Below are 27349 nucleotides of genomic sequence, written 5' to 3'. Positions count from 1 at the left end.
ATAGCATGTGTAAATTCACTGTGTGCTAGACAAAGACTGTAAAACTTTTTATGCCTTTTTCAAACTATTGCTGTATGGCTAAGTTCATAAGAGCAGTTACTTAAAAGTGCATCTTTGCAGCTCCATCAGCTGCTTAACAACATTGTCAAGTAAGTTTTGAGTAACTTTTTGGAGAAGTCTTGAAATTGGCATAGAAGTTTCTAAACGAGCCAGTGCTATAAAACAACAGAGCACATTCTTTTTAAAGAATTTTTTTTTTATTTTTATAATGCTGCTCCAGTTCTTGTTAATGCAGAGATGAGAGGAACCAGAAGCAGCAAAAAGAAAAGATCTCGATTTGTTATCGGGCCGGGACGCAAAAGAAACTGAAGCTCAGGTCACAGTGAGGAAAGCTGGGATATGCTAGGGAGCTGTATATTTTAGTCAGGGCACCAAGACTCCAAGAAGCGCTGCATGATGGAGTGGGACAGCTGTTTGGATGAAATGGTTCATCTTTGTGGCGCTTAGTGTGCCCAGAACTACTGAAAGCGGCAGCTAGTTCTCGTATCTGAGACCACTGCAGGATGAGCCTGGCGGGTTCTGTTGTACTGCCGTATTGAAGGGCACACAAGGTTTAACTGGTGTGCCAGAGATGAGCCTGGCATTTTTAACACGCTTCTGCTATGAAACCAGTCATGCTAGGAGGATGTGCTTTTTAAAAAATCACTGCATTTGGCGTCTTTGTTATTTTAAAGTGGAATATTTGAGGGTTTGTTTGGTTTTTTTTCTGGTTAAGCAAACCGGTTCTTATTCACATGCAGAAATAGTCTGATTACTTAAAGACCCATGGCCTTCAAATCACCTTTGAGCAGTTTGTCTGTCAAAGGTGCCAGACCAGTAATGCAGAGGAGCATATTGCAGAACAGGTGTATAATAGGTGTTCTAGTATGAGCTCTGGTGTTATCACTGAGCTGATCGATCAGACCAGCTCTCACAACATGCATTAACATCATGTGTCCTAAATGTGATGTTTGATCATCTTGATGTAAAACCTCCTTTGATTCCTCTCTCCCTCTCCTCCCTGGTTGTTTCCCACTGTCGCAAGATTTTACTTGACTTAAAAGCTGGTGTCTCTTGAATGGGTTTATAAATGTTGTAATGCAAAACTGTAACTCTTAGGTCAGAGGTGATCCCTTTTATTCAGTGTAAATCTTGAGAACTCGTAGGTTAGAAATGATCCTTTTTATTCAATGCAAAATTTGAGATCTAGTTCAGAAACGATCCCTTTTATTCAGTGCAAACTCAAGAACTCTTAATTCAGTGATGATCCCTTTTATTAGACCAATTAAATAGCAAAATTTTGCAGTTTCTTAGTTGGTCCTGATCCGCACCCTCTTCCCAACCCAGAGGGGCAGGTTTCCAGCTCCGGCTTCCTCTGTGAAACCAACAAAGTTTGTTTCCTACCTACGGGGATTTGGTACTGTCTGTATCGATTCACAGACATCAGGACCGCGGGTGATCTTCGGGTCCAGTCCTGAAGTTAGCTGAGGTCAAAGCATCCCCGCAAGACAAGATGAGCTTTCCCTCCGAGGAGCCTGAAAGCTTGCAGAAAAAGATCCTTCTTTTTTTTGTTTTGTTGCAATTTGCGTTAGCCTCTCCCATGGGGACCTGAGCATTTCTCTCGTCGTGTTCCTGCTCCTTCCCAAGGCGGCTGTCACTGTCAGGACGTATCCCCCGCCCCCCCGCGTCCAGACGGGTTTGTCGCCACGTGGCTCCAGGAGAGGCCCAGACTCGCGAGGCCGGCAGGCGAGCAGTGCCATGAGCCGCCCGGCCGGGGGTGGGAGGGGCGCTGTGGGCTCGGGGCGGGGGGAAGTGACATCACAAAATGCGCGTGGGAAGGTATCACTACCTTGCTGACGAAAGAGAGCCGGGGATGAACTAACGTCAGCCTCGCCCAAAAGGCAGGCCTGGCTGCCGCGGCAACCGGAGGGGCCCCAGCCCCACAACACGGTCCTCAGCGATTGGCCCAGGCGGTCGCGGCTGTGGATTGGCTGCGCCGGAGTCCTTCCTGTCAGCTGTGATTGGCGGGCGCGGCGGGAAGGCTTCGAGCGGGGGGGAGGGTCGCCCCGCAGGTAACTCGCGCGCCGGGGGCGGGGGGCCAAAATGGCGGCGGGGCCTTCCCCTCACCTGGGGCACCCGCGCCCACCCGTGAAGACCGGCGGGCGGGGGGGGACCTGCTCTACCGCCACCAGTCACCAGAAGCCGTTGGTGGATGTGAAGTACCCGCCCGCTTCCTAACTGCTTCCCCGGAGATGTTTCTCCACATAATTATTATTTTTTTTTAACGCTCCACGTTGCCGCTGAGCAGAGATGCGGGGCGGAAAATTTCCCCAAACGGGAAGTTTCCCGGCGCTTTTATTTTTTTCCGTAGGAAATTTCCTGCTTCTAAAAATTCGGGAAATACCTGAAACGTCCCGCTTTTAAAAAAAATGTGGGAAATGTCCCGCTTCTAAGAATTCATTGTTTCTTCAAAGGCAGCCGGGCCTCGTTGTAGAGACGGTATCTTTTATGACACCAACCAGGTTTTTTTTTGCAGAAATAAATGAATAATTTAATTGCAAGAAACAGGTACAAACACCCTTTGTGAAGCATTGCAGAGAAGATTGTAAACCTTCTCCTGGGTGGAAACAAAAGTCTCTATTTCATAGGATTTCACAGAGGAGTCAATAGATGGAAACTCCCCTGGCGGGCAGTTCACAGCTTGTTTCATAAAATTCATTAGTTACAATGAATGGATGCCAATATGATACTAGGCAAACTTGGCAGTTTCAAAGTTGTAATTAATGTTTTTCAGGTGATTCTCCCTAGGAAGTGTGTGAGAGAGTGCATTTGTGTTTCATTGATTTGTAAGCAGGAGGGTAAATGCACTCGCATTATAGTCCAAACCAAAAAGCAAGTTAGGAATTCACCTAATGGGCTGTGCAGATCAAATCCAAACCAAAGCACACGGCATGTTGTGCGCAGTTTTTTGGGTGTGCTAAAATGAGTGTGTCAACAGTTTTCAGTGCCGGTGTATATTTCCTTACGTGTAAACAAACTGCGTAAGGGAAGTGCGTGGTATTGTGTATTGTCTTTACATCCTTACAAGCATTCCAATACAAATAATCTCTTTCCACATAAAGCTTTGAATGCGTTTGAACATAACATTTAAACCACATTAAGTGTGCTGTATTTAACTTGTTTTCCCCAATCAGATATTTCAGTTCAAATACTTGTGGCTATCTGGACATATAAAATGAATATGGGGGTACTTTTTTCTTTTAGTTTACTAAATATAGGTCAAATAAACATGCTAAATCAGATCATGCTGTAATTCCAGAAAATTGTCTGATTCAGAATTTTCCAGAAAATCTACATCTCTGCTGTGAAAATGGAAAGCTTATCTAGAAGGTGGTCTCACGGCCTGGGTCGTAGCAGGGTTGATGTCTTAGGACTCAAGCCATAGACCTGAGGGCTCAGGGCTACAAAAGGTCCCAGAGTCCTTTTTGCAGTCATTGGGATGCTAATACTGGCCCAAGTCCATTCTGTGCAACTATTCCCCAATTTCTATGTGCAATCCTTTAATAATACTTGCTTATCACTCAGTCATCCACAAAATCACAGATGTTTAGGGCTGGAAGAGGGACCTTGTGAGATCATTGGCTCTAAGCAGGAAAAGCTGCTATTACTGTTACTATTATCCAATACTAATAACATGGGACACATTTGAATTAGTCACCATATATCTTGTTGTGGTCCTTACCCTGAACCACATCTTTCCGATGTCACCTCAGCAGTTTGTGTTCAGTTTTGCTTGGTGCCTTATGTTGTGTGGAGGCTTCTGAGAGTTGCTGAGGCCGAATTTGTCAACATTTGCTTTCATCTTTCTCACAGGTATAAATCTGAGCTAAACAAGTGGTGGGGGAAACCTGACCATGTCTTCTGACGTATCAGAATATACCATTGGTGGCATAAAGATTCTCTTTCCTTGCAAAGCTTACCCTTCCCAGCTTGCTATGATGAACGCAGTAAGTAGAGTTACCTTTAAGTCCCTTAATTTAATTGTACCGTTGTTTGGAACCTCTGTTACACTAACCTGTTGTTTTCCAAGCCTCTGATATTTCATGCATTTAGTATCGATACAAGCAATAACTTGACACTTTTCCCCATGTTTCATTCTGTGTTTGTACAACAGCTAGGACCATGGTGCCCTGGTCTGTAACTAGGGCTTCTAGTGGCAAATAACAAAGCTCAGCTATATCTTGAACTAGTAGACTGAATTAATAGACAGTATCAGCCTAGTTAGGTTCTCATTTCTTCAGAGTGGATGCTGTATATTTGACATAGTAATCAATTTTAATAATCAAAATATTAAGGGGGAAACATTTGACCTGCTACTGTACTGCACTGTCTTTATTCTGTGCGGTAAAAACTTGGCGTGATCAGGTATTGTTACTAAAAGGTAAGTAGTTAGAAATGCTCTCTGAATCTCTACTGAACCTGTTCCCAGTTATAGTGCTGCTGGCACGGGTGACTGGTGCCTCCTGGCTCTGGGCAGGCACCAGTGGCTGATTGCTGACCAGGGGCTGCCCCAGCGGCCAATCGCCAACCCCAGAAACACTGGCAGCAAACCAGAAGTGCCGCCGGTGCTTCTCGGGGGGGCAGTGGTCAATGCTTCCCAGTCCCTGGCCAGCAAGGGCCAATTTCAGGGCGGGAGATGTGCCCCCCCCCCTCACAGGTCACCTATGGCTGCTCAGGAGGTTTTCACAGATTCACAGAAGTTTAGGTCTGGAAGAAACCTTGTGAGATCATTGGGTCCAGCCCCCCCTGCTCTGGGTAGGGAAGGCAGCTGGGGTCAAATAACCCCAGCAAGGTGTGCATCCAGCCTCCTTTTGAAGATCTTCAGGATAGGTGCCTACACCACCCCTATGGGGAGTCTATTCCAGAGTCTGATCACAAGAACGGTGAAGAAAATTTTCTTTATATCTAGTCTGAAACCTTCTTCTAGGAGTTTATGACTGTTGCTCCTGGTTTTCCCCTGGGGCACTTTGGTGACTAGTTGTTTACCTAGCCCCTGATGGTTACCCCGATGTATATTTTAAGCTGCCACCAAATCCCCCCAACGTCTTCTCTTTTCTAGGCTGAACAGTTCCATATCTGTCAGCGTTTCCTCATATGGCTTGCTCTTCAGGCCTCTAATCTGGACTCTCAAGCTTGTCCACAGTTTATCGGTAGCAAGAGAAAGAACTAAGGTATACTGGCCACCTGCCATTATTGAAGATCCTGCAGTATTTTTTCCAAGAGGGTAAAGGACTGGGTCAAGCTACTTTCAGCCAACCTAAAAATTCCCTGTGGTTTCAGCTGGATTTTTTTCCGCCTGTTCTCTCTTACTTGCTGTTTAGGGTTACTACACTTCGCTGGTGGGGATGTAATAAATATGATATAACTATCTAGACCCAGAAAGGCAACACACAAACTTGCATGTCAACTTTTTTTCCTTACAGATTGTAAAGGGGTTAAATTCTAGGCAACACTGTTTGCTGGAGAGCCCTACAGGAAGTGGTAAAAGTTTAGCCTTGCTTTGTTCTGCATTGTCATGGCAGCAAACTTTATATGGTAAGTTCTTTTATAAAGTCATTCTGCTCAGTGTTTCTTTTTTTGTGTGTCTTGTTTTTTGAAACAAGAACTGACTTTGTTAATAAATTTGGACTTCTGGTAACCTCCAACATCTGTTTCAGGAATGGACCTATCTCCTTCCCCTTACTTAAAATCCTTTTTCTCTTGGTTAGGCTGGTGGTTAGTTATAATTCAGACTATCTGTTGACTTGCGGGTTTCATGTCACCGAATGGGTAGAGTTTCTGCAAGCAACTTATCTGTTATGTATCCAGTGACTAAGTTGGAACCAAGACAAAATTTACCGTTAACTAATTCAATCTAGAGTTTTGAGAGAGTCTAATTCTGTTTTTGGCATTACCATTTTTTAAGACAAGGTGAATAACCTGCTTTTGGTTCGTTTGTAGAGAAGTCATTGGATGAGTCTCCATGTGAAAAGGAGTGCAAAAAGCCAGAGACCCCATTGCCATGTCTCTGTAGATGCCATTCTCAGCCAGGAACTAATGACACCAGTGCAGATGTGAACCAAGGTGCTTCTTGTTCTTTCAATAACTGTAAAACTGCAGGTTCCATTGCGAGCGAGACACCATCCAGTAGCAAAGGTAACTGTTAAGTAATCTTCTGTTTTGTGGAGCTGCCTATCTTGTGCATAGCTATTCAAGTTGTAGGTCCTACAGTTGCATAATACCTAAGCAGCCAGGGTCGTCCCTAGTGGGGAGCGAATCGGGGCAACCGCCTGGGGCCCCGCACTTTGGGGACCCCCATGGAGCTGGGCAGAGCTGCTGCAGTGACTGGAGCCAATGAAGTAATCCCAGAACAGGTCTCTGGTATTGCAGTGGTTTGGCTCAACAAAAGGAACCTGAATCACTTTACAGTATTTATTAGCCCTTAGATACTGTTTTCTGGTATTTGGCATGCAGGGGAAGTGAGTAATTAATAGGTTGCTTTCTGGGAGCATCCTTTAACTGAAGTCTACCTTTATTTGACCCGCAAGAGAGACAATACTGGTAACTTCAATGGAAGAGTAGTTCTGTTTTATCCATGGTATTTGTAACTGACTGTTAATGTGTGAGGGCCATGTGATCCTTGTCAGGTGCTAGGTTTTTTCCCCCCTTTGGGTCCTGGCTTACACAGATGCATTTTAAGTTGTATTTGTCTCTGAAACTATTGGCCCATTGTTAAAGGAAGCAACTTGGATGACTTTAACTGAAGACAGTTCGAAGAGATGGAGACATTTCTCATGTTGACTTCTACACACATGACAGTACTTTGTATAGAAGGTAGAGTAGACTTACACTTTATAGTCTAATTAAATCGGAGACGTATAGCATAAGCTTTTATAAGCAGCAGGTTGCTTCATCAGACTTTGTGAAGAAACTGCAGGAAGGAGAGCTGCTAAGTAGGAAGTAATGGTTAGAATGCAAAGGGTAGGGAAGAGGAGAGGAAAAGGGAGTGGGCACTTCTCAGAGTCATGGTGGGTAGGAGAGAGAAAAACCGGGCATTTAACTCATTGAGGGATTTGGGGTTTAAAAATTAATCCAGGTAATGGAATAAGAAACTCTGGTCTTGGTTTAGACTATACTTGACACAGTCCAGTCTGTGGATGATTTCATGTTCTGCAGTTTCCCATTTAAGTTCATTTTTAAAGGTTTGTTGTCTAAGAACAGTTCTGCTGAGGTCAGCAAAGGATGGTCCAAGGATACGAAAGTGTTCTGCTACAGGCTTGCCTGTCATGCTGGTATTGATGTCAGATTGGTGTTCATACATTCGTACCTGTAGGGATCATCCCATCTGTCAGATATAGATGGTGGAGACACGCTCTGGGTGGGTGACGGCATGTATATCATTGGTAGAGGTGCAAGTAAATGATCCTTGGATGTAACCCATGTTATTTGGCCCAGTGATAATGTTGTCTGTGTTGATGAGGGGGCACAGCTGGCATCAGGTCCAGAGCAAAGTCTGGTGACTTGGTGAGAAGAGGAATTAGATGGTCTGTTGCTGGAGAGGTGCCACTGGAAGTTGGGGCCTGCCTCTAAGCCATGGTAGATTTGTTCCCCATGGATAACTTGGGATGGTTGTAATTTTCCAGGAGGGGTTGGAGGTCATTAATGACGTGCCTGAGGTGTTCAAGCTGAGAGCTGCTGGTGACGGCCAAAGGGATTGTATTGTCCTTGTCTCAGGGTTGGTATTGTACCAAGTTGGAGCAGGGGCTGAGTCTGGCTCTGTTGATTTAAATGGCTATGGTTTTAGGATAGTACTGTAATTGTAGCATTTCCTGCTCCAGATCCTTAAGATGTGCATTTTGGTCAGTGGGATCAGAGCATATGGTTGTAACTTAAAGCTTGGCTGTAGGCAATAATGTGCTTAGGGTGAGAGCTACTGGTGTGGAGGTAGCCGCAGCAGTCAGTCGGTTTCTAACTGAACATGGTGCAGACGTGGCCATTGCAAAAGTTCACAGTGGTGTCCAAGAAATGAATTTCTGGGACCATTTCCAGTGTTAGTTAGATGGAGGGGTGTAAGTTCCTGAAGTCCTGGTGAAATTTCTCTAGAAATTACTTCCCGTGCATCCATTCAATGAAGATATCGATGTACCATAGGTTTGCCAGGGAGATGAGGGGACAGCTGTGGAGGAAGTGGACTTCAAAGTCCGTCCTAAAGTTTTTGGTGCACATGTGCCACGTGACAGTGCCATTCGTTTGTAGGTGTAAGGAGCCCCCAAATCTGAAATAGTTGTGTGTGAGGACAAAACGGAAGAGTATGATGAAAACAGTGTAGTTAGTTTCCATGTCTAGTCGTTTTTTTTTTTCCCCCTGTGGAAGACTTAATTCTGTACAATATTAAAGACATTCAGTCTGCCATTCTGTCCATGGATATCTTTTCTGCTTGTTCATCTCTTAGGAATTGCTCTGCCTTTCATATAATTTATTAAGAGCACATGGCTGTTAACTTTACATAGTCTGTTAATATTAGAAATTAATCTTTTTTGGGAGTGAAGTTGGTATTTGGCTTAATCTTCACTCCCAGCTGTATGCTTGTTCCATTAGCAAGAACTTGAACTGGACACATTTTATGGAAGTTTGGAATTGATATCCACATAGGTTATTTAAAATGAGTGATTCTTATCACCTATGTATTACGTTGTCTCCAAAACATTTTGCAAGCATATTAGTTTAATATATATTATTTTCTTTGCGTAGGCAGTTATGATTGGTTTTAGGAGGAAAATGGATAGTCAGTGAAACACTTGATATGCTACAGTTCTAGGGGGCCTCCCTTTAATCCAAGCACTTTTTTCTTTCAGCATAGTTGCAAAATGCTGAATTCTGTCTTTATTGTAAGGATGGTATATGGGTTTCAGAAATGGCTGCTGTTATATACACTTATTGTCTGATTTCCTATTCCTGAAACTTGTTTATTTTTAGGTAAATTCCATGAATGGAAATGTTATTTGTATGTACTTATTACACTCATAGCAATAGTGTTGCTTTGTGTACTTCCCTTACAGAACACAATGCAAAAGCCACACTATCTTCAAAATTATCTGCGAAGAAACGGGCAACTTTACATGTAGATGAAAATGATGATTTTCAAGTAGACAGGAAAAGGATTCGCTCATTAGAAACCGAGCAGCAGGTGAGCAAAGTTTATTGGCAGTAAAATAATCCAGGCATAGCTGAAGTAGGCAGTCAAATATCAATCAACATTTCAGTGTAAAGCGTAGAGATTAGCTGGGTCATGTCACAGCCATAAATTAGGCTGTTACTTTTTTCCTTCATTTTTACTGTTGCTTGTTACAAAGGGGTCCATTGTTACATTAGATTATTCACAATAACATGTCATGGAGATGAATTACTTGGTACACAGTAGTACACGGAGAATTTAAACACTATTTCCCTCAAGCATACTCACCAACAGCTTTTGCTCTTAAAAGTTAAAACAAAGCAAAGAATTTGTAGGGTGGAAAATGTCATTCTACATGTGTGTTAAAAAATGTAAATTCTCATATATGCTTTGCAGCACCACTTGATACATGGCAAAATTAACTTGTCCCTAGCTTACTATATCAGATGTAATTTTTCTAAAATGTTTTTACAGGGGCTTTGTTGGAGTTATAAGAGCTTTAATAGAAGGTGCCAAATATATGGCCTGCAGGCTGTATTTGGCCCACAGGGCTTCTGCAAGGGCTTGGGGATTCAGAGGTGGGGTCTGCCATCAAATTTCATGACACAGAGGCCCACTGGGGACTCATTTTGGTGGCAGGCTATTCATATTATGGATGCTGCTGTTCTGTATCTGTACAGAAACTGTTCTTTACATATATTTGTCAGTACTTGTAACAGTAAAATGGGAAAGTATACAAGGAGAAGGAAATTCACTGAATCCTAACCATTGGTATCTGACATTTGGATGATACGTTATAAAAAATATTAGGCCAGTATTTTGTTTAAAAAAACCCCGACAAAGCAGCCCCTGAATGTAGTTGTGGATGATGTTTATTTTTATTTCATGTACTACACCGTGTTTTACTGGAGATTTCAACACTAGAATGTGTTGTAGCTCTTATGGATTATATATACTTTTTTTTCCTCTTGGTTTCCAAATTTTTGTCTTTTTAATGTAATAATCAGTGGGCCTGAAACTCTCTGAAGTGCCACATTCTCTTCAGCAGTCATTTCTTCTACTGAGGTATCATAGCAACTTTGTAATAATTTGTATGGTAATTTTCAACAACTTTCATTTGTACTGCAACCTGCTCTTCTTGGTCCACTATTGTATTGAGATCCTTTGTGCTAGTTCAGGCACCTACACCTAAAAACCCATTAAAACCAGTGGGACTCCAGTGAGATATCAAGATCACATTGAGAAACCAAGAGATGCTGGGGTGGTGTACTTCTAATTCACTGTTTTATCCAAGGGGCACTAAACAAAATGTTATTCCAAGAAGTCCGAAATAAAGCTTCTTCAGTTACTTCTCTTTTCCAGGACAGAATCATTTCTAAAAAGAGATCGCTTCATTTATGGTTTTGTTTTTGATATTCTTGATGTACAAATGTTACAGGAGCTTTTCTTAAATGTATTAATGTACATTAGGTGTGGTTAAATTGATGAATATTAACATAGCACTGAGTTGTTGAAACAGGCCCAGAGTGAAGAAGGTTATGGGCTAGAAAACCTTTGACCACTAGTTTAAAGATCTAATTTAAGTTCACAACTTTTGCTAACTGTTGTGATTTTCAGTGTTGCATGTTATCTCAACAGATGAGAAAACGTAATAGTTTTGCAAAAGGAGTGCAGTTTGTTGATGCTTTAGAAGTTTATCAGCAGAAAAGAAATGGGGAACTCACCGTTCGTTTAGACAACGTTGCTTCTTTCTCTCAGAAAACGGTAAGTAGTAGCTCTTACATGACAATTCTTAGCCCGAGAGATGAAGACAAATTTTGTTGCTATGTAAAGCTGCTACATTAAATTGGATGTGAAAGGTCAGTTTGCAGACAGATTTCCAGGCACAGACTAACTCTTGCTGCATAATAATCTAGTACTTTTAAGTACTAACTCATCGGCCCCTGGCAGACATTACACTTAAGACATGATTAACCAGTTAATCACGTGTTAAGCAGTAACTTGGCGACACATTTGTTCAGTTAATGGGGTGATAAAACAGGGAACAAACCACAAAGTTATTGCATAAAATATGTTCAGTAACATTGTGGAGGGTAAATTGAATGCTGATCTGTTGAAATCAAGCGCTGTGGCTGGGAGTGCACTGGAGCCATGTTTACCCCCTCTACCAGCAATATGGCCCCGATCCCAAAGTCGCATCTTCTGCCATGCGTATGTGGCGTGGCATAAGGTGTCACTTGGGATTGCACATCAGATCCTATTGTACCTTTAATTGAATGTCTGCCAGTGGCCATCCAAAATACTGTCAGAAAGGACTGCAGGCAGAGTTTCTTGGTAAGACTGTGCATTGCTAGAATGCACTTTCCCCCTAGTCCGAGTAAATCTGTAGTTTCCTTAGGACAAAGCACAGAATTGGTTTGATATCCAGGTGTTGCTCCTTTAGCACAGAATTATAGAAAATGAGGGTTGGACGGAACCTCAGGAGGTCAGCTAGTCCAATCCCCTGCACAAAGCAGAACCATCTCCAACTAGATCATCCCAGCCAAGGCTTTGTCAAGCCAGGCCTTAAAGCTTCCAAGGCAAGAGATTCCACCACCTCTGTCTGTAATCAGCTTGTTTTGGTATGTTTTGCTAAGAGCCACAGTTGTCTAAAAGTTAAAACTATTCCCTCTAACATTTTTATAAGTCTTTCCCTATTGACTTCATATAGGGTTAGCTTGTAACTTTTGAAATCTTAGCAACTTCAGTTATGCATGGGTACAAGTAGCTTAATTTTCCAAGTCTTGATGTAATTCATGCCACAATTTAGAAAGCAGAAATGAACACTTTGCATAATCCTACATAGAAATCATACCCATATATTGTCAAATTCAAATTGTATATAAAAAAAAATGCTGGTGTAACCTCATCGGGATCCACAACTGTGTTTTCTCGTATTTATTTGTCGTTTCGTATTGCTTTCATGGGTTCCTATCCTGGTAAGGGATCTCACTCTTGATACAAGTTCTGTGTCAGTAGAGAATTCTTTTGATGTCAGTGGGAGTCTGTGGAGTTGAACCTTTCTAAAACTGAGGCTGCGCTCCCATTCCTGGAAAGGTTCAACAAATCCCCTTCAAGGGATGAGAGAGTGACTGAGTAGTATATGTAACACTGATTACATGAATGACTGCTTTTATTTCTGTGCTGTAAAGCTTTTATTTCTGTGCTGTAAATTAATGACCTCAAATTGTCAGTTAGTTGATAAATTAGGAAAAGTGATTTATTTATTTTTTTGCTTAATTTTCTGTAGGTAACTAATTAAAAACCAGTGACTGCACAGTGAAATAGCTTTTCCATTTAATCTGTGAGCAGGTGGTAAATGCACTCCATAAACCAGTTGAAGTATCAGTTAAACATGTAGAGTTATATGGATGATAACATTTGATAAAAACCTTTAGGCGATCTTTTTAAAAGGGGTCTGATTTCCAGAGTTAGGTGTACTTTTTGAAGATCACTTGTAAAAATGTAGACATTTATTTCCCCTGGCTGTTTTCCTTGATGGTGCACATTAACCACTGCGGTGTTTCTCATTTTCATAAACTATTGGACATTTAGAATCATTTAGGAAAAATATTTAAACCAGATAAATGATTTATTAGTAATCCATGTGCACTGGCTTGCAAACTACAAATCATTTCCATCCAAGCTGTAGATTTATTGACTAATTTAAAACCCGTCCATCAAAAATGGGGGGCCAGAGTCAGCTACTGTGACTCCACATCGGCACAGAATCTGGCCCAGCAATCAGTTTATAATTTTTTGACAGCATTTGACAGAATGTGTACAACATGTATAAATCTGTGTGCATTTAGCACAATGTCTAGTAGATTTATTAGATTACAGTGAGCATTATGGGAAAGCTTAATACCAGGACCATGGAAATCAACTGAGGTCTCTTAGGAGTTACAGGTTTTACTCTCTTCTCCATTCTTAGCTTTTGTGATGTATGCAATAAAAAAGAGAGAGCGCTATGTATTAACTTCTGTACCTTGAAAAGCGAAAAAAGTTACTGAATCAGGATTTGGAGATGATGTTTATAACAAGAATACAAAAGTGACAAAATCAGCAAGGAATTAAATGTTGAAAAGAAGATAGTGAAGATGGGGCAGAGTGAAACAAAAGTTGGGCATTGTGTTGACAACATTTGAAGATGTAACATAACGTCACTTTGTGAACAAGGGAAGCAGACAGGCAGCATGCCGGGCTGTGTGTGGAGTTCCCTATTGGGAAGTTGCTGCAATTCTTGGTGCTTGCTCTTTGCTTCACCAAAAGCTAAATCAGGAGAGAAAGGAATATGAGGCATGTTCCTGCAGACATGATTCTAGGAAGTTGGATCACATCAGTAATACGTGGGGCTCCTGATGGGCTGCATATGAATGCTTGTCAGAGAACTATGACAGAATAATCACTGCCAGTGCTGAAAAGTAGATGAATAGGCAAGGACTGCATGGGTTCATCCAGCAAATATGAGAGGAGGATGGGATCTTTCCTTTGTGCTTTTCTGGGCTGGGGGTTCTTTTTTGCTTCCAAACATCCAAGGACACACTCCCATGACCATTTCCTTTTTCCCTTTCAAGTTGTTTCCATTTTATAAGCCTCTCTAGGGAATTAATCGTTTGGTTAGGATAAAGTATAGTGTTCTAGAAGCAGTGCGTACTCGTGTCCTGCAGAAGAATCTGTCTCTGGTTGGAAATGTGCCTGAGACTGACCAGCTGGATCCTCTCTTCTTTGCAGCGGTCCTTGGCTCTCTGTCAATACCATTCTTAATTTTTTTTTTTATATCAGAGTTTTATTTTAACTGAATAGTGCTGGTGTCCAGCTTACTCCTGTCCTTATGAACCAAAAAACAAGCCAGCAATCATGATACTAATTGAAAATACTGGTAGTTAATGCTTTTCTTTTTTGACAAAAGAGAACCTGTACTCTGGTTCAGTTTAATGGGCAGTAAATTTTATTACTGTTTTGGAAAGCTTCATAAGTTTTCAAGTAGGATTTTAAATGCCTTATGACACTGAAATTCAGCTGATATTGTGAAATCTGAAGGCCAGTAGAGTGTGCTGTTGATTTTCAGATAAAAATTCTTTCTTGCTCTGTTGCCCTTCAGATTTTTTTGAGATGTTTACTGTGGAGGGGTTCACTAAAAATTGCAAGACAATTTAGGAATTTCAGAGCTTTTAACAGATAGTGATGGTAAATGCAGATTTATATTATTTCAGGAACATTTTGCATATAATTTTTAGAATAGTTTGGGACTTGAATTCATAATAAAACATGAATAAGCAAATAATCTGATTTTTACATCATCAGGAAAGCTGTATTAGTTAGTAGTTGAGCTGTACCTTTTTGCCATCCTTGAGCCTCATCTTACAAACGTGGAAGCTCACTATGGGAACAGGTCCTGTGCCATCAATAAAGCAGCAAGACTTTGTTCCAGTTCAAAAATGAAATTAATTCAGAAATTTCCAATGGCCTAAGTTATGTAGGTCAGACTAGGGGATCACAGCGCTCTCTTCTGGCTTGCTAAGATCAGAAGCAAATTTTTGTCAAATTAGATCCATGTTTTGGCTGTGCTTTCCAGACTTGGGTAGAGTTGGGTAGCCTTACTCTAGGAGTTAACGAGACCTGGTAGATTATAATAGGGCATGTCCTAAAGACAGGAAAAGTACATTCAATTAAAAGAGAACAGGACATGTATATAGTATTCCTGGAGGGGAAAAAAAAAAAGCAGACTAACAAGTTGGTTTTATTGAATTTTCCGAGTTCTTAGGTTTCCAAGACCTAAGTCAGGAGTCTCAGATTTTAAAATTTCTTTTCAGCTTTGGTACTGAATAGCTTTTAAAAATGTTAATATTGTTCACCATTTTCACTTTGGATAACAAGCTTTGAAAGTTTTACTTTAGAGCTGTAAAGGCCGAGCAAAATGGAAGGAAAAAGGTACATGATGGATGAATGCCTTACACCAACTTTATTAGCAGAGAACAACATCATTAAGAGAGAAAATGAAGTAAAAATTAACCTGAAGAACAGGATGAGATGTCCTCCTCAAGTGTGTGCCTTTTTTGGGGGGGATGAAATACAGAAAAGATTTTGGGCATTAGTGATTCTGTGTTTTTGTTTTAGTACAGCTTTCTGCAAAAGTTGATTGGCTTTTCCTCTGCTTTTCTTCTTGTTCTTGTGGAACTTGCTAGTCAGAAATGAAAAATCAAATTTTGAAGCTGCCTGTAAGCATGCACTTGAGCTCAGGGTTTGAAAATATGCATATATTAAAACCTAGCTTCAGCTCTCTACTGCTCCTTGTTACAGCAGAATGAAATAGGTGAATGCTAATTTCCCCCCCATTATTTCTCACTACACTTTCAATATATTTTATCTTTCTGTTGAACTGATCCGACAAGGGCATATCTAGGTCTTTATTTTTTGCATGTGTGGGAAGAGTTGTATTCTCAGAAGTGTTTCTTGTTCCCAAAGGATGTGGAGAGAAACAGTTCCTGTCTTGTGTGATGTAGTAAAATAAATTAGAAGATACTTCTTCAAGACTTATCGACATGAGTTGTAGCAACTAGGCATGTATAAGGAGTAGCAAGCAGTCTGTCTCTCTAGAGATTGCCTTGCAATAATGCATATCTCTGGTGCTAGATTCTATAACTTGGGTAACGTGGGTGGTCTCTTAAAAATATTGGCACAAAATCAGTGGAATATTTTAAGAGGCAAGCTAAGGAAATAGAAGTTCTTCCTTGATAAATATTATTTATTTATAGAGGACCATTGGCATTCACAGTGTCTTACAATTGTGCAATGTAACACTCACACATGGAACAGGATCTCCAAAGGGCTCAAAGTATAAAGGCGCAGGCCTTTATTTGACAAATTGAGGAGACATTACAGCATTCTCTGTAATGCTGTACATGTTAAATAAGTATCTACATCTATTACATACTTAAAAGCCTATGGAAACTGGAAGAACTGTTCTCATAACTATGTGTGTGTGTATACATACAGAAATGCTGCTTGGGAAGATCCCGATGATTATTTCACCAAGTGGTAACATAGATACACGTACTCTTCTATTTCTTTACGTTCAGGCAAGGAGGCATGGCATTAGAACCCCTGGAGCACTGTAAGGGAAAAAGCACAGTTGAGTGCTTCTAATAATGTACAGGCAAAATTATTGTGCAGTGAACCCTCTTTTCTGTTATGATATTTCAAGTTTATAAATTAATGTGAAGTCTGCAGAAAGGTAATTAAGTCCTGTTTAGGCTGCTGAGTAGCCAGTTGAAATACTCTTTGAATCACAGATGTTTTGCAGTACGGAATTCGGTAACACCTGCTTAGGGTAATTGTTTGGGTGGTTAATGCAATTGTGTTAATATTTCAAAATGGGTTAAGAAAGATACAGGTGTGTGGTTTGGGTTTTTTTAATTGAAGAGGAAATCTGCAGCTCCAATTTGGTTGCACAACAAGAAAATGTGGTTTATTTTTGGTTAACCACATTAATGCTTGTACGTGATGTTGTGTTTAACAGACTACCAATCAATTTGATTTAGAGCCCTGGGTATTTTAGTAGACCAGGATATCTTAACCTTTGGCTAAACTCTCCTTGCCCATCTCTATTATATTTTACCTGGTAGTTAGGACCCTGTGTCACACACTAAAAAGACACGCCTGTGGTTAGCTAAGTGCCTGCTTGCCGCAGTGTGGTCTGCCAGGTCTGACTGAGCAGAACCAAAAGAAAATTTTAGAAATGTAGTAGTCCGAAGAGGTAGATCACCCATTTTTGCCAATTCTAATGTTCGGTTTTTACATGTAAATTAAGTTGGGAGGCTGTATTTTTGCTCTGAGTTATGCTTGGGGTTCAGTCAGGTATGGTGGGTTTTAAGTACAGGTCGGCAGCTTATTAGACCATCAGAAAGTAAATGTCACTTGGTTATATCAAGCTTTTCATCATTTTAAGCTACAGGACAGCAGCATTTTCTGAGCGTTTCAAGAGCAGAAAATACCCTAGCCACCATTGCTTGGGTTGTGCTGTTTTCCTTTTGTGTCTCATTCTGGCAGAGGGAAAGGAAGGAGTTAGTCCTGTACAAGCACTAAGCACCCCTTTGTATTTCCACTCCTCAGCTGAAAGTCTGGGCTTAGACACAAGCACTGTTTTGCGTTCTAGATGTCAGTTCAAGAGCTTGTAGCCTATTTTCCTTCACTTCCACCCCTTGAATTTTCTGATAATAAGGCCCGTTGGGAAATCAGATTTGTGCAGAGCAGAGAAGCTGGAGAGAGAGAAGATTCACTATCTTATATTTCTCTTGTCTCTACAGCCTTCACAGATTGGGGGCCAGTCCTAGTTGACCATAATAATGAGAGAGAGTAATGTTTTTGTACAGCCAAGGAGACATCAATACACTTGTGATAGTGGGTATATTTTGTTCTTGTTTTCAGTTTAATAAGCTGAGGGAAAGGGGAACTAAATGACTTTTTTCCAAGACTCTGCAGGATTGATGTGGCAGTCAGAAAGAGAACCCAGACGTCATTATTTCTAGTTCTCCCAGCTTTAATAAATGGCACGGCAGCTTCTCAAAGGCCTTACATCTGGTAGCTGATGTAGCTGGCACTCAGGAGCCTCTCAGTGAAATGGGCTGGCAGAAGTCTCTGTGGAAACAGTGTGAAATACTCCCAGTTATCGTGGGGTGAACATGTGGACTCATAAGCACGTTCAGCGGCTACCTCATAAGCACATCAGCAGCCCAAGCATCAGCCCGATGGGTTTTGGAGTCGATCTAGACCCATCTTAAGGGAAGTGAAGAGCACTTTCCGTTGGCCAGCCCGCTGATGTGCTGATAGGTGCAAATTACCTATTTAAAAAAAATACTTTCCCTTATTTTCTTTTTTCAGCATTGAAACAGTAAGAAAATGACATGTGCTCCATAACAGGGTCTTGGCAATGGTCTTTCACATTTCTTTGTTTTGGCTTCTGGAGAGCATAGTGAGTCTGAAGATTTCCATTTGCCTCTCAAATCCCTGAATGCGGTCTAGCATAGAAGCTGTAAAAATACATGCTTTTCTAATTATAAAAGGAAAAATTAAGGTAAACTCCTAAATACAATGATTTCCCCTGATCCCACCAAAATATGTCTAGAGAAGAATTTACAAGAGCATTCTCAGGTCATACTCTCACCTCATTTTGTCCTTTGTGTTGAAATACATTTCAGCTGGCAGTGAATCTAAAGCATGTACTGCTGCCCAGAAAGAGAGAGGGAGAAGTGAGAGCCATTTATCATGGCATAGTTACATTCTTCATCCTTACTGTTGTTGAGCTATACCTTGCTATATTCTTTTTAGGGTTTCATGTGCTTGCTATTTATAGTTACAATGTGCCTTCTATCAGCATCTCCTCACTGATCACTCTTTTTTTGGTAATGTTATATATTATACTCTTTGCTTTGCACTCTGAAGACATCATGTTATAGAAAAGGTCCAAGGACATGGAGAACTTCTAAAATTGCCACGTAGACTTCTTGCATGGTGTGAATATTCAAACAGTTCAAAAAGATTATGTAGTTAAGAAACTAGTCTGGTGTAGCCCAAGGAGGAGGTAAAATGTGAGAAGACAAATAAATACAGCTTTTTAAAAGTGGGAGAACACAAAGTTGATGGAAGCTGTGTACTTATTTAAATAGAACAATGTAAGGCCTTATCTACCTATACCAGACTAGGTAAAGCACAAAGTTCCCAAGGTACATTCCAGGCTTGACCAGCATAAAGTGCTTATGCCATTCTTTACTTTGATGAAACAAAATAAGCAATACCAGTTTAAATTACTTTATATTAGTATAGCTGCCTAATCACTGGCTTGTTTTAACTGAGTCATGCTGCTAAACAAAAGCACACATGCACATACACACAAGAGGGGGGCAAATACCCCTTGCCCTTCTGTGCAGCGCTGTTTGCAGGACCAAGACAGGACTATAATGTAAGAATCTCAACCCTAATTTATTTTTTCCTTATGTTCCTTTGCTTAAATGCTTTCATTAATTCACATGAAACATTTGTAAACTTCATAGATTCTGCCTTTAGAATTGTTCTTAGCAGATTTAACATCTTAAAACGTGTCCTGAGTTTTATAGAAACGCATGAATAAAAAGGGGTTATGGCTCTGTGTTTTGTTTGTTTGTTTGTTTGTTTCACTTGCAGGCTCCAACCAGGATTGGCGCTGTGCTATGATCAGCACTGGGCAAATGACATGGCTCCATTTGCCATCCAACTGTAAAAACAAAGTATGAGATCTAATAGACAAGCACTGCCATCAGGATGATAGTTATATGTTAGATCATCATTTTCACCGTGTTAATCCAAGGGTTTTTCTTACACATTTTCTCCTCTCTTCCCACGTATGGAACACTTCTGTCCTTGTAGGCAGGCATTTTAGTCAGCGAGCCTCATGGTCTCTCATTTGTGGGAGGACTTAAGTGTATTAGCTGGCGCTGGGTGAATCCTTAATCTGGTATCATCATTAGTTCAGTCCAACTTGAGTACAGATTTTACCGGTATTCTCTACAAATGTGTTTCCCATCTGTTTTGGAACTTTCTAGGGGCTTTGTCTGGATAAATCAGTAACTTGGCTAGCTGGTTGTTTTCTTTGTCAGTAAAAGAAAAGAAAAGCAATGCCGAATATCAAACTGCTTAATTGTTGTGGTGGTGGTGATGGCCAACTGAATCATACTGAGGAGAAAAGGCAGCTGTCAACTTTAACAGGAAGCCAAAAATTATTTTGCTTTGGCTGGGCATGCTTGCTACCCACTTCATTAGCTATTGTTATGGGCCATATATTGAAGCATTAGTATTAAGCAGCTCCTACCTTAATATTCTTACTTTCTTAAAGAAAACAAAATTAGGTGTTAAGTTATGGTTCTGGCTATTATATAACATAGAGGAAGAAGGCAAAAGACAATTGGGATGAATATGGGAACAGAATCTGAAATGATGCTATATATTTGTCAGTAATGGTATGTTGATTTTTTGTGTTCATTTAAAGTTTGTTCAGTAAAATCCAAGCAGTATACAAGGTGGTTTCCTTCTTAGGCCACAAACAGGCATTACATTTTCTGCTTGGAGTGCTTGTATGCTCCCCTTGTAGTTTGGTCTGGGAGAGGAGAGCAGCAGGGCAGTGCTCCCCACGCCTTCTCCAGACCAGAGACTTCCTGGTGTGGGGAGTGAGCTGCGGAGGGCAGGGGAACAGCAGCCACTGCTCCCTGCCTCTCTTCCAGCCCAGGGACTGCCACCAGGGCAGCAACAGCAGGGTTGGGAACTGGGCTCTGGGAGGCTGTCCTTAAGCCTGGTTTCAGGCCTTGCCGGCTTCCCCTTTACTGTCTGCACCACCCGGCTGGGTGGTGATGTCCAAGCCGTTGGGGCCAGGAACTGGGGCTGGGAAGGCTCTCTCCAGGGCAGCAGGGCAATGCTTCCTGCACTCATCCAGATCAGCAACTGCCTGGACTGGGGAATGGGCTGGGGGCTTTGCCCTGCTGCTCCACACTTCCCTCCCAGACCAGCCTATGGGAAGGGAGCGGTGGGGAAGCATGAGGACCCTTTCTCAGAAATTTCTACCAATAAAAATTGGATACCAGATTGTGGCCTTAGTCAGGATTAGTTGAGTGTTTGTGCCATTGACTATAACTGCACTTGGCTTTGATCCCTTTCGTTGCCTCGCTGTTGAAGAATGGGGAAAAGCGCTGTCCAGTGCTACATTAAAGACAAGCCTTCAGACACACAATACAGGCAGGAACTTCTTGCCCACGCAGCAGACTGTCCGTAGCCTCTGTCCGCCTTCGGCCTGGGAACCCCCATTTCTTCTTGGACTGCGGGTTCTTGTGAAACTGTGTCGTTCTAGTATAAATCTGGGCAAGAAATTATATCCTTGTGGTACTTCCTTGATTAATTCCGCTGAAGCAGAGACTTGAAGAAACTGGGGCAGCTGTGTTAAGGAATCCCCATTTATGCTAGGTAAAGAAGTAAACAGTAAATGGAGAGTAGTGTAACAAACACTTGGGGTATCAAAAAACGACTGTGAAAAGAATCTGTCTTAATGTGCTAGCCCATTGCAGTTTAACATATTGCTTACAACCTTCACAATAGAGTTTGAGTGACTTCAGTTACACATTCCAGGAGACTGGCAGTCTGTTACAATCAGAGTCCGGACTCTAGAGCAGGCTAATTTACCGCGATGGGATGAAGAAAGTTGTGGATTTGTATTACACACTCTCACCTGACACCGTATCCGATCCCTTACCCGCTGATTGACATCTTGAATGAGCTCTTTGAAGCAAGTTCCAGCTTAATTAAAACGTTTGCTTGGTTAGCAGTGATCTGTGAAAGCCTGTGATAAATATTGAATCGGGTTCACCTGCTGGTTACTGTGAGTGGATAAACAGCTGCTTTGTGCAGTTTAATCAAGAGACGGTAGCAGCAGAATACTGCTCCTTTTAAACAGAGCTTAAAAAGGAATAGTTGAAAAGCTCTAGTAATGTCACTTCTGATATCTTACTAGGGTGCACTTGTGCGAGATTTCACACAACAGGTATTCACCACTGTATCGCTCAGATGGCTTTGTAACCAACGCAATGTAGATGAAGATATCAGGAAACCCTCTTATCTCTTTGTGCTTCAAAGATCATAGCCTCAGTGTTTGTTTAGCCTTATTTTACACTCTGAACGTCTCAGTGTACTTGATTATCCTTTTATTATTCTGACTTTTGCATTCTTTACCATATAAATATTGATGTGATAGGCTGGCTTATCTTGGGCCCTGTCTGTGCAGAGCAGAGGAAATGCCACAGTGGATCAACTCACAGTTTATCCACTCCAGTATCTTGTCTTTGATGTGATTGGCATTAGATACTTCCAAGGAAGGTTCCTGGAGCCCTGCAGTATGGGGGGAAATTTTTCTCTTTCCCTGAATAAAAGCCTCAATCCTACCAGTTAAAAAATTAGCTAAATTTAAGCCCTGAAGCTTGTGGGGTTTTGTCCCCTACAAAAGTGTAAGTGCACTAATTCTGTTACAACTGGAAGTTCTTGTTATCCATCTAAATGTCCAGTCCCTTTTAATCTCGATAAGTGAGATTTAACATTAGAGTGCAAACAAAAACAGTTGTCGCTCAGCTGTTTTTCATCCTAGTGTGGATGGACCTAAGCCTTGTTTTAATCGGATTGAAAGGAAGTCATCTTTGCTTTAGCCAGAGTTTTTCTACCAGAATTAAATCGCATGGTATTTTTAAACTGCTTGCATCACAATTTGGCCCTCTCCTTACAGGCTGGATGAAACAGTGACACAGATGGACCACGGTTGTATTTAACATCTACAGATAAACTTGGCTGTGCTCATACTGTGGGAGAGAACCTCATGTATAAATTAGGCATTGCTCGTAATCTTTCTTTAAAAAAACCTAACGTTCTTCTAATTTTGAGTAGCCTGAAAGTCATACAAATCTAGAGGGAGAGAGTACTGTGATACCTGAAAACTTGCTTATATCTGTTGTTAGTCCGATAAAAGATATCGCACACAAGAATACTGGCATCTTATATAGAAATGTGTTTCTTTATTGCAGGTGTTTTACCTGCTTTCTCAGTACCTGTTCTTTTGTCATACTTATCTAAAGAGTTGTGCAATATATATTTTTTCAATTCCAGATATATGTATAACTGAGGGAAATACTAGCAAAAGTATCTATTTAGATAAATGTGGAAATTAACTGAACTTTTATGGCTGCTGGACTGCATCCAGGCAGAGTTGCGGGGGGGCGTGATCCCTGCCTCTAGGAGTTTGCAGCTGAAGGAAGGTAAACTGTACAGTACAATTCAGTTCACAACCAACTCAACACTTGAGAGAGTGCTTTGATGGCAGTGTAAATCTAGCAAAAACTGAATGACCAGACTCCTAACCTAATCCTTTTGCTGACTCCCTGTGGACTACAGAGAAAAATTAACCTTGCAGTATGCCAGTAAGGTTACTGTACGTGGACTGTTAGGAAAATAAGTTTTTGTTGTATGGGTAATTCGTCTTAGCTCAACGTTTGTTACTTACACTGGAAGGAAAATTACAGATACTTTTATATATGCTTTAAAAGATTTTCAAATTTTATTGTAGCTTAGCAAGCACCTCCTTTTCTGATATGCAGATTTATACTTTCTATTGTAGTACTCCCAAGTGAATTATTTTATAACAGTTATCACTTTATAACAGTATAAAGTACACACCCTCCATAGTAATGGAAACTTCCAAATTACAAGAATCCATGCTATGTTGCAGCTAGAATGATTTAAAAACTGTCTTGTATGAAAATATGAAACCAAAAACATCACTGATAAAATGTTCGAATAACCAAGAGTTTCTTATCTGACCTTTATTTTTTTAAAAAACATCTCTGTCAGAGGCTCTGTGACTATAACTTAAGTAATCTTGCAAATAATTCACCACTTGGACCACCCTTTCATCTGAACCTTGTCCTTTTATGTTTTATTTCCTAGGACATTGGTCAGTTTAGACTGGTTTTATTGTGTTTTATGTCATAAACTGGATGTTAGTTTATGGTCTATTTGGGACAAACTTAAAAACCTAGTCTGCTCATGTCCCCCCAAATAACTGTTTATCTAAACTCCATGGCAACTTTAGATTTTTTTTATTTCTAGAGGATTTTTTGGTCCTCAAGAACAGAAATATGAGATCTTATTTCTGGAAATCCATGCAGCAATTTTATTTCTAAACGTAACGAAAAAAGTTTACGTCTTCATGTGCGGTATTCACAGTATATTCGTCCTTCAAGGATACTGCCCCAAACTTACCTTCCTCAAAGAAGATGAATTTTGTAGGCTTAAAGAAATTGATAAATAACGCTTTTTTTTTTTTTTAGTTAAAATTAGATGGAATCGATGTTTTAACTTAAAAGAGGGCCTTATTAGAAAATAAAGGTGGAAAAATTCCAACATGAAAGCATGAAATTTTGTAGCTCTATGAATGTGGGTCATAAAATCATTCTGTATGAGTAGGGTTGGGGGGAGCAGCTTACATAAAAACACACGCTACATTTTGTTACTTTAAATTACCTATCAGACAAGTTATGAAAAATGGGAAAATTAGACTTTCTTGATGTGACAATGGCTAATCCAGAAGTACTTCAGATAACACTGGCTTTTTTAAATACTTCTGAAAGATCTTTCCTAAAAGGGGACTTTAAAATTAATTCTAACAGAGAAAGAGAAGTTTAAAAGGAGAAATTCCAATTTAATAAAACAAGTGAAACAAAGAGCTCAACTTTGTAACCATTTTCTTAATGTTTCTTTTCATTATACAGGACCTTTTTAAAGTTTTTTTGGCTGATGGCGTCTGCGGCTTTCAGAAATGTTATGACTACTGCGGGGCAGTTTTATACTTTTACTGGTTACTATAAAATCAGCCCAAGTTTACAACTTTCCTGATGTTGATTTTTCAGTAAAAGGTAACATTTGAAAGCTGCAGTAGTGGGTGAAGTGCTTCTTAAAGCCAGTATTATGCCAATTTCAAACCTTTTAAGAAAAACTTTTAAGGCCACCTGTAAAATACTGTAATTTATATACCCCCACACACGCATGCAGACACTGTACTTTTAATTTTACCTTTTAAATATTTTTAATGAAAGGACATGATTCTTTGATTTTTTTTTTTTTCTTTTTCTTTTTTTTTAACCCTACCATTGAAGGAATTACCATTGTTGGCCTTCAATGCAGAGAATTTTAACTGACTTTTTGCTGTCCTCCTGAATGTATTAAAAAACAGGACAACTGGTATTTCTTTGCTTTGGGAAATTGTATTGTTCTGCATTTCTCTACTATTTATATTTAGTGAAACAGAGTTGCACTGTAGCTGAGGCCCAGCATTATCCTTTCATGAAGGATTAATGATATTACATCATATCTGGGAAAAAACTGAATTAAAGTGGAAAGGATAGGTATGTGCTTAAAAGCTGTGCACAGTAGGCAAAAGTAAACTGATTCTGTAGCTTAAAGTTACATTAATTCTCTTACTATGTTAATAAGTGTTATCATTATTTCAAAGAGCAAGATGGAATATAGACAGAAATATCATGATATAACTTGCATTCCAATTTTCTGTGCGAGTATAAACTGAGTCGGGTATTGCCGCATATGTAACATACACCACATGTCAGCTGTTTCCTGCTTCACTGTTGACAAGAGCCCCATTCATAACTCGTCTTTTTATCCTTTCGGTGAATAAGTAATTATTCAATATAGAAGGCAGGATATTTGGAACTGGCTATTTAATGTGGCAGCACACCGTAATGAAATCTGCTGTTACTGGCAACCTGAGAGGGGAATGTAACAATTCCAGCATGGGTGTAACTTTATCTGCTTTGACGGCCTGTTTATTTGGCACATCAGTGAACCTTTTATCCCAGTGAGTGACAGCTCCAGAAGGGTCACATTTACATCCATTCTATCGTGTATTGTAATATTTAATGGCGGACAAGGTTGAGTGGGACTGAGGGTAATTTGAACTTGCTTTTCCAGAGAGTGGAGGCTAAGAGACAGCTTGATCCCCAGTATTGTGGTGTAACACACGCCGTGACTTAGCATTTGTTTATGAAGGATAATCATACTGATTACAATTGAGAGGAAAAATCTTTCAGCTGTAGTACTATCAAAGTAAAATTCAAGTATAAACTATTTTACAGTAGTCAGATATACTGGTTGATTGGTTTTGGTTTTTGACTGTAGGAGACACTTGTACAGATTTCTTTATACTTCCATTGTCCCCCTTCTACTGTCATCTTAATTATAAGATTCTGTGGTCGTCTTAGTAGTTTGTTTTTTGGAGAGGTTGGGACTATTAAGTTTCTCAGTAACAAAGTAATTAGAATAAAAAAATCAGCTGTCCTATTATACAAAACATTTTTTCCCACCATTCAGGTCTTACTTAAGAATTAGGGAACTCTACAGTGGCTGTTCCTTTGGTTCATCTCTAATTGGGTCATGGCATAATAGGATGATGGAGTATCACTAATGGAATATATGTTATGCATCTAATGCAACAAAATTTGATTTGCAGATGAAATAAAATTAAAACATAGCTCCCAGTATTTTAACTTGAGCATCTAGTCAGATCTCATTCCTACAAGGCTTGTGTCCTGCTCCAGCAGAGCTCTTAAGCACATGCTCAAATTTTTGTTTGTGAGAAATCCTTTTGACTTCACTTGCGTGACTCGGTTACTTAAGTGCTCTACTGGATTGGAGCCAAGTACTCAGCACCCTTTAAGATCAAGCCCTCAATGGAAAATTGATTTCCTTTAGCAGTCGAACAGTTTGTAGATACCTGTTCAAGTTAAAAGAAATAATAAATGTTTAGACCCCACACTATTGTTTCTCACTCTTTTGTTCTGCTGTGAAACGAAGAGTTACCATCCGAGTTGAAGGGCAGTATGTATCCCTTGCGTAAGATGTTCTGCCTCAGTTCTCAAGGCATGAGATCTCTTAACACCAGGTGTCCTGCATGACTTGGTATTGAACTGCTGTGTCTTTTCCCTGGATAATAATGATCTGTGTCATTGGTCAGTTCCCTCTGATTTGCCATACTTGATGGCAATAAAAATGAAACAGAAAGTTTTTCCTCTTGTTTTGTGAAACCTGAAATTCTGTTTCCTTTTCTGAAGCAACGCAATAAACTGATGAAAGTGGGTCCAGTGAAAGGTATCACAAAAATCCTTGCCACTGGAACCAAAGATGTGCTTCAAGTTTGGTACCGATGCGTTCGTTCACTTTAATAACTTCACTACAGAAGCATAGTAGCCTTTCGTTTCAATTAAAGCAGTAGCATGTTAAACTAAACAAATCTGTTACAGAGTATCAAAGAATGTTCTGAGAATGAGCAGTTGGCCGATTTGGTAATCACATAATTTTTTTACTTGTGACATACTGTCTTCTCTCTGATTTTCTTGTACTTTTCCCTTTTTGATTTAACACATTTAAAAACTATCTTTAGATTTTGTAATGCAACCTGTAATTTTAGTCCCTTCTTCACTGTCT

The 27349-nt window shown here is 40.3% G+C and overlaps 1 protein-coding gene across 3 annotated transcripts in view; it reads left to right on the top strand.

Moving 5' to 3' along the window:
- Positions 1 to 126: 126 nt before the first annotated feature.
- Positions 127 to 27349, top strand: part of BRIP1 (BRCA1 interacting DNA helicase 1) — a 110482-nt gene continuing 83259 nt past the window's right edge. The window contains exons 1-6 of one of the 3 annotated variants that reach the window (XM_090024937.1): positions 127 to 2111; positions 3913 to 4046; positions 5523 to 5634; positions 6040 to 6234; positions 9138 to 9265; positions 10892 to 11017. In XM_090024937.1, the coding sequence (XP_089881063.1) occupies positions 3954 to 4046; positions 5523 to 5634; positions 6040 to 6234; positions 9138 to 9265; positions 10892 to 11017 (654 nt within the window). In that variant the 5' untranslated portion in view covers positions 127 to 2111; positions 3913 to 3953. Of the gene's footprint in view, positions 2112 to 2195; positions 2608 to 3912; positions 4047 to 5522; positions 5635 to 6039; positions 6235 to 9137; positions 9266 to 10891; positions 11018 to 27349 lie in introns of those variants that run through there. The other 2 variants (XM_090024936.1, XM_090024935.1) reach the window with 2 other exon arrangements.

Source organism: Crocodylus siamensis, chromosome 13 (genome assembly GCF_052110815.1).
Source record: "Crocodylus siamensis isolate JL-2025a chromosome 13, ASM5211081v1, whole genome shotgun sequence".
NCBI classification, from domain to species: Eukaryota; Metazoa; Chordata; order Crocodylia; family Crocodylidae; genus Crocodylus; species Crocodylus siamensis.
The sequence above is the reverse complement of the archived record's forward strand: the minus strand, read 5'-3'. Positions and strand labels throughout refer to the sequence as shown.